Source organism: Mauremys mutica, chromosome 7 (assembly GCF_020497125.1).
Source record: "Mauremys mutica isolate MM-2020 ecotype Southern chromosome 7, ASM2049712v1, whole genome shotgun sequence".
Classification (NCBI taxonomy): Eukaryota; Metazoa; Chordata; order Testudines; family Geoemydidae; genus Mauremys; species Mauremys mutica.
This window is the reverse complement of record NC_059078.1, coordinates 113,936,622-113,944,199: the sequence shown is the minus strand read 5'-3', so window position 1 is coordinate 113,944,199 and position 7,578 is coordinate 113,936,622. Positions and strand designations below refer to the sequence as shown.

At 43.6% G+C, this 7,578-nt stretch overlaps 1 protein-coding gene across 1 annotated transcript; it reads right to left on the bottom strand.

The window, feature by feature from the left end:
- Positions 1 to 4,514: 4,514 nt before the first annotated feature.
- On the bottom strand, positions 4,515 to 5,963 carry LOC123374906 (prolactin-releasing peptide receptor-like). Its single transcript, XM_045025292.1, has 2 exons — positions 5,844 to 5,963; positions 4,515 to 5,684 (listed from the first exon to the last, which is right to left on the bottom strand). The coding sequence occupies exon 2, from the start codon at positions 5,547 to 5,549 to the stop codon at positions 4,515 to 4,517; it is 1,035 nt and encodes a 344-aa protein (XP_044881227.1). The 5' UTR covers positions 5,550 to 5,684; positions 5,844 to 5,963.
- Positions 5,964 to 7,578: the final 1,615 nt, after the last annotated feature.

The window sequence follows — 7,578 nt, the reverse complement described above, 5'->3', positions numbered from 1 at the left end:
TGCTGTCTCTTAATTTATATACATTCTTAATTCAAACAAGTCCCCAAACAAACACCAAAAGCTCACAAAATATAGTTTTCAGAAAAGAATTGGTTTCTAAATTCCGTCTCTTTAATGAACTATAAAAATAAACCTTTAAATAAATGCTGGCAGCAGAACTGGACATTGACGACTCACTTTTGTTTTTTTTGTTCCCTGATGCCAAGATGCATTGTTGCATGTCTCACAAACCTTCTAGAAGCAACAGGAAGGAAGCACATTTCATTTACAGTACAACCGTGTAAATCATCGCTGGAGTCAGTCCAGGTTTATATCAGTGAAACTGAGATCACAGTCTGGCCCAATGTGATCACCTGGCATAAGAATTAGTTTCAGGAACAGCTGAAGACTTTGCTGTCACCTCTTCCCTGCACCTCCCACCCACCACCACCCGGGTGTGCTTATGAGAATGAGAGAGAGGAAGAAAATCTTTACTACCAGAAACTCTTCAGCACTGTATGTGTAGGTCACCATGTCTGGTTAGGAAAATAACTTATCCAATCCTGTGGACAAGTCAGTAGCTAGGCATAGTTATGCAAATTGAATACATCTACCTGCATCATTCAAATGATCATACAAGTACTTTTACAATTCAGTATGCGACTCTCAAAACCCAAAATGATAATGGATTTCAAATGTAACTTTCAAGCTAGGGACATTTGCTTAAATTGCAAATGCAACAAACACACGCTGACAATTTGGGGAATCTATGTACAAGTTATGAATTTGTTTGATAGTATGAACTCTCTATATGTTTAAGCACTTATAAGTATCTCTCCTTACACTTGTCTCTTACTCCCTGTGCTAAGGAAGAGGGAGGAGTGCTAAGGTGTCTGTCTCCTGGTGGGCCATACTGATTATCACTAACATTTTTTTTCTCCTGCTGAAAATAGCTCACCTAATAGCTCATCTTAATTAATTACTCTCATTACAGTTGGTATGGCAACACCCATTATTTCATGTTCTCTGTGTATATACATCTTCCTACTGTATTTTCCACTGCATGTATCCGATGAAGTGGGTTTTAACCCATGAAAGCTTATGCTCAAATACATTTGTTAGTCTCTAAGGTGCCACAAGTACTCCTCGTTCATTTTGTCTCTGAATAGTATGGTGTGACACTTTGGGGTTCATCCCGGACCAGTAAGGGGTTGTGTCACCGCCTGCCCTGTAACCCTGGATGCCTCTGAGCCTTGAAGCTTTGTCTCAGAGCCCTGATATCAGCACCTTACTCACAGCACAATAGCCTCACCCTGACTTCCACCGCCCAGTCGTTCCTTGCAGCGGGACCTCAACCAACATTCCAGCCCCAAGTTCTCCCCAACAATGTCTTTCTCTGCAGTGCGCAGTCTCCTTACTGTAACACCCACAAACCTTATCAAGTTGGCTAATACATTAAAGCACTAAGTTGATTTATGGTAAACACATTTATTAACAAAAGGACATAGTTTTAAATGATAGCAGTATAAGGAATAAGGATAGAAATGGTTACAAACAAACAAAAGTAAAAATGCTTTCAAGACTGAAACTCAGCAAACCAGAGCATTTTGTTCAAAGAGGTTTTTCTCATGACAGTCAGTCTTCCAGCACGGCTGGCCTGTTCTTTAGCCAGGACCCAACACACGGAGCTCTTTCTTTGACTCCTCAGATGACTATGGGGTTCTCTCCCATTCTTTTTATAGTTCAGTAAATCTCTGAAATGTATTCTTTGAAAAGCAAACCCAGACAAAATTTCCCTAACCTGCTGGGGTGTAAATGCCATGTTATCTTCTCCCCAACCTGTGAGCTAGATAGTTTTGTTTACCTTATATGTAAATGTACTTTCATTGTCTCTGCCTGACAACCTGGCTGGTCAGCCAAGAAAATACACTTTCCTTTGCTAAGGGCAGACTAGACTTATGCATCGCTTGCAAAACACATGTTAAGAATGATTCTAGCAAATATGTATAACTCTTTGTGTACACCCTGTATATACACCACGCTGTGATTTTTAGGACCAGTGTTAACAGTTCACATATGATATCTTATGTTACACCTTTCAGATAGAGCTTACAACAAGAGTGTTTTGGTGTAATGAGTATGTCAGGTCTGACAAGAGTAGCTGACGGAGTAGTGAACCACCAATAGGCCTCCATGTCACAGATAGTCATTAAACACCATCAGCACTTTGTCCCAACAAAACAATGGCATGCAACTATCCAACCTAGGAACAAGGAATGCAGGCAATATCTGCAAAATATGGGACTCTATTCTGGAAGGCGTCTGAAAAGAATTTAGTGTTTATGGTGGACAAACAACTGAATGTGAGCTCCCAGTACAATGCTGGGACAAAAAGGGCTAATGTAATCCTTGGGTGCATAAGCAGGGGAGCAGTGAATAGGAAGGTGATCTTATCTCTGCATATAGCAGTGGTATCACTGTAACACTGCACACAGTTCTGCTGTCAACATTTTTTAAAAGATGTTGAAAAATGGGAGAGGGTATAGGAAAAAGCCACAAAAATAGTTCAAGGGCTGGAGAAAATGTTTTAAATGAGTGACATAAGTAGCTCAGTCTATTTAGCTTATCAAAAAGAAGATTGAGAGCTGGCTTGATTATACTATATAAGTATCATTAAAGGGAGAAAAGGGAGAAAATACTGGGTTCTCTAAGTGTAGTGGAGAAAGTCATAACAAGGCCTAGTGGCTGGAAGATGAAGCCAGACAAATTCAAATAAAAAATGAGGCACACATTTTTAACAGTGAAAGTTATTAGCCATTGAAACAAATTAGTAAGGGAAATGGTGGATTTTCCATCTCTTGATATATTCTTATCAAGACTGGATGCCTTTCTGGAAGATATGCTTTAGCCAACCACAAATTATTGTGCTTAATACTGGGATGACTAGGAGGTCAGACTACACAATCTAATGGTCCCTCTGGCCTTACACTCTATGATCAAACCACTACTGCTCACCCTCTTGTACAGGCAGACTACAGCCTGCTGCCAACATATTTCACACAGCTAGAGAGAGAGAGGAGGCTCCAGATGGCACTGTGTTATATACACACAGGGATGGAGAAGACCCTGGAAACCCACCACTTTTCATGCAGCTAGGGAGGGAAGGGGCCCCAAACTACCACTGCTTCTTGATAAAATTGAGCGCTCCTTGGCTTGCTTCCTCCTCAATTTTGGTGTTTGGAACAACTGCTTCCCGCAGCCAGACCTCAGCAGCTCCTGGTCTTTGGAGGGAGAGGGGGTTGGGGAAGGATCCAGCATGACCGATGGCTCACCAGGCAGTCAGAGCTGATGCCTTTCTCCTCCCCAGCTCACTACTACTGCAGTCAGGCAGCTACTAAAGGTGGGAGGCTCCTGGCCACCACTGTCTCCACCACAACTCTGCCTTGGGTAGTTAGAGCAGGTGTGCTCCAACCCATGGCAGCAGCAATGACCAGTCTTTGGGTGGGTCAGGGATGCTGTCCACTGTTGCTGCAGCTTTTTATTTGGTCCACAAAGGAGAGACCTCTGGTCTCTGGCTACCATTCTTCAGCCCAGTCCCCAGAGCAAAAGCACCATGGTCCTCAGCACTCCATCCTGTGCCAAGCATTGGGTCTTTGGAAGATCATAGGCCTATTTCCACCCAGTCCCAAGCACTAGGTCCTGTGGGGCACATAGGACCCCCTACTGCTCTGTAGCCAAGGCTTCTGTGGACTGCCTAGCTCTGACCCATCTCCCCTAGAACCTCTGCTGCCTCCGCATCAGGGTATCTTTTGTAACACGGCCACATTCAGCACCCCAACAGAAGGCTTTTCATTTGGGGAAAGGGACCTCCTGCCTCCTCACCAGAGTAGTCTTGTATGCGTGGCCCCCCACTACCATCATCTTAAGCAGAGGGTGGGGCCCCAGTAGAGGTTTTGCAGAGGTTCTGACAACCCAGCAGAAGGCTCTGTATCTGGTGTAGGGACTTGCCACGACAGCACAGGGCTCTTAGATGTCACCTCTGCTACCCTTTTGGGGTTGGGGCCACAGAGGTTACATGTGAGGCTGCGCTTGGGGCCCTGGATTGCCACAGTCAAGTCCTGAGGGTAACACGTTGGAGGAACATACAACCTGGTCATCAATGACATTAGGAAAGACTAAGGCTAGATCTACTCTACCACTTATGGTGCTCAGGGGTGTGAATATTCCACCCCCATGAGCAACCCAAGTTACGCCGGTGTCAGTGGTAGCATGCACAGTGCTACGTCAGTGGGAGAGCTTCTCCTGCTGACATAGCTACTGCTTCTCATTGGGGAGTGAATTAATTATGTCAACAGGAGAGCTCTCTCCCATCTGCATAGAGCGGCTACATGAGAGCTCTTACAGCCATGCAGCTGCATTGGTACAGCAGTGCTGCTGTAAGTTCTCTAGTGTGGACATAGCTTTACACTCATCACTGGAAAGGAAATGCATTGTAACTGAATTGCACGCGCGCACACACACACACACACACACACTTATAGCATCACACTGGCCATAATGCAGTTAGTGGCTGGTCCAATCTTCTTCTTCCTCCAGGCAAACATCTTCTTCAATTCCCCTCTGAAGCTGTCATGTAGCCAGGCATAAAGGAAGGCATTGGTGCAGGCAGACATCATAGCAAACCAGTGGCACAGCAGCTGGATGAGGTTGAAATACTGTTTATCTATTAGGTTAATATCCATGTCTTTTATCACATTAAAAATGTGCAGAGGGAGCCAGCAGACTCCAAAGGCAGCCACCACCAGGACCAGCAAGCGAAAGGTTTTCCTCCTCCTAGCCCTGTCCCACTCAGCTTGGCCCTGGGTGATGTTTCCCGGAACCACTCGATTTTTCAGTTTGACAGAGATCCGCAGATAGGACAAGGAGATGACTGTTAAAGGCAGTACATATGTGATGATGAGAGTGCTGTAGGCATATGTTAAGTGGTCCCTCTTCATATGGAACCAAAATTCTTCACAGATGGAGAAGTCCAGTTCTGGGAACTCAGCATGATAGGTGTGGACCAAGGCTGGGGCAGCCAAGATGCAACTCAGCAGCCAAATCGCAGCCAGAATATAAGCACAGATTGATATAGTGAGTCTCCTCCGGAGAGGATACACCATGGCATAGTATCTGTCCACAGCTATGACAGTCAAGGTGAAGACAGACACAAACACAGTAACCGGTTGCATTAAGAACACAAAATAACACATGAAGCGTCCATAAACCCATCCCCGGGGCTCAAAGGCATATGCCAGAGTCAGGGGCACGCAAGTTGCACACATAAGCATGTCTGAGAAAGCCAGGTTGCCTACCAGGAAGTTGGTGACATTGTGCATTTTTTTCGTCTTGCAGATGACATAAATGAGGAGATAATTCCCAATGATGCCAACAAAAACCACCAGGGAGTAGCATGGGATGATAAGTGGCTTGAAAGACTGAACAAACTGGAGCCCTGAGAATAAATTGCTAGCGTTGCTATGAATTGCTGAGAGGAAGCTTAAGGAGGTTAAATTGTCCGGATTCATCATTTTCCTTCTTTGTAGTTTGCTGTCAGCAGGGTTAAGGAGTCACTGCTGCACACACGTTTACTCTCAATCAGACTTGATAATGAATGGATTACTCACTGTCCAGAGTTTGCCACCACATGGATAATAAACAGTCATCTGGAAAGGCAAAGGTGAAATTACAAATCTCAAGAGGCTGCGTTCCATTAAATGGTTCTTAAGAGAGATCAGCTGCAACCAATATCCATTAAAGATCTCTCTTTTATTTGCTATTAAATCCATACAGTTTAATAAACATCTAATACAATGAATACTTACTGTTGTGGGTTTTTCATGCCATTTGATTTTCCTGTGGATTCCAGCTCGGTTTTGGTGCCTTAGATTCCTGTCTTCCAAATATCCATGAAAGAGAGAGTGAGAGCGATGTGTATTTACAAGATAAGCAGAGATCAGTGCACTTAACATACTTCGCTCCTTGCTCACGATACATTTTTTTATAAGCCTAAATCCCTATTGGCCACCCTGGGCATTACGTTACTCCTGACACTGTGTCTCTTATTTAAAGCAAATAGAGTCCTAGAATATCAATATCACTCATTCTCTGAATTTCCTGTCTCTTCCAGTGCATCTATACTTGCTGCCACATGGCTATAAATCAATTTATACTCATTAATATGAATGTGCACAGTGTCTGACCAAAGCTCAGGTTACAGTAGTCCTTTAGAGAGCCTCAAAAAGTGCTAGCATTGAATCTACTGATATAATCGGATTTTTTAAAAGGAATGTTGCTAAAATGCTGAATTTATGCCACTAGAGGGACTCAGCTACTTGGATGATGAGTAAATGTTATAACTGTTGATGCGTATTATAACAGCAATGATGTGCACATTTAAAAAAAAGTTCTTCTATCACACCCCAGTGGTATCTTCCATGGTATTTACATATTTTAGACATAGAATAAAGAGTTGTGACAGCGTTACACATATTGTGTATTTAAAATGGTTTGAAAAGAGCTAATAAATCACAAGTAGCTCTTTATATAGTGTTTTTTCAGCAGTAGATCTCAAAGTACTTCACAATCTGATCCTCATAATGCCCCTGTGAGGCGAGGCGATATTACCATCATCCTCATTTCTACAGATGGGCAACTAAAGTACAGAGAGGCTAAGTCACTTGCCCAAATGACTTGCAAGAAGTTTGTAGTGAAGCAGGGAACCGAATCCCAGTCTCCAAGTCCTAGGTTAGTACCCTAACCAGTGGACCATCCTTCCTAATCACCGCCTGGAGTCATCTGATGAGGAACAATGAAAGCTATTAATCATTGTCCCTAAGTCTTATCAATGCCATTATAGTCGCCCATCTATAGAGGAATTTCTTCTTTTCTACAATGAGGTTTGAGCCACTAATTATTTCTGCATCAAAGAATTTATATTCTAAAAAGTCAGCACTGAAAGGGATTTATTTTGTATGGTTTGGGTATTCAGAAGCCTTATTGAAATGAATCAGCCTTTTGGGACTGTGTACTTTTAAGTAAATATGACCTGCATGGTCTTAATCATAATCCTTGTTCTACTTTCAGTCTTCTTTCCTTTTGTCTGGTGTTAACACATAGGACTAACACAGCTGGTGTTAATCAATGTAGTTCCATAGAAGTCCAATTTCCACCAGCTGAGGTGCTGGCTCATAAGTGTTTTTTTATTAATGTATAAGCTCCTCAGGGAAGAGATCATAGTTAAGCAGGGCCGCCCAGAGGATTCAGGAGGTCTGGGGTCTTCGGCAAAGACCCGGCACTTCGGCGGCGGATCCCGGGGCGGAAGGACCCCCCACCGCTGAATTGCCACCGAAGACCCACCCCAGGACCTGCCGCCAAAGTGCCAGAAGGACCCCCTGCCCCGGGTCTTTGGGGCATTTTGGTGGCAGGTCCTGGAAAATATCAACCTTTATCTTTTTTTTATTGTATATTTGTGTGTAAACTCCTTAAGGTGAGGACCTTGCCAGCCCTCCAGTTTCCAGTTCTACTAGTCTGGCAGAAAATGGTTCAGGTGAATAAATG

Bases quoted from the DNA above. Each gene is read 5' to 3' on its own strand.
- LOC123374906 (XM_045025292.1), bottom strand. From the start codon at position 5,549: ATGATGAATCCGGACAATTTAACCTCCTTAAGCTTCCTCTCAGCAATT.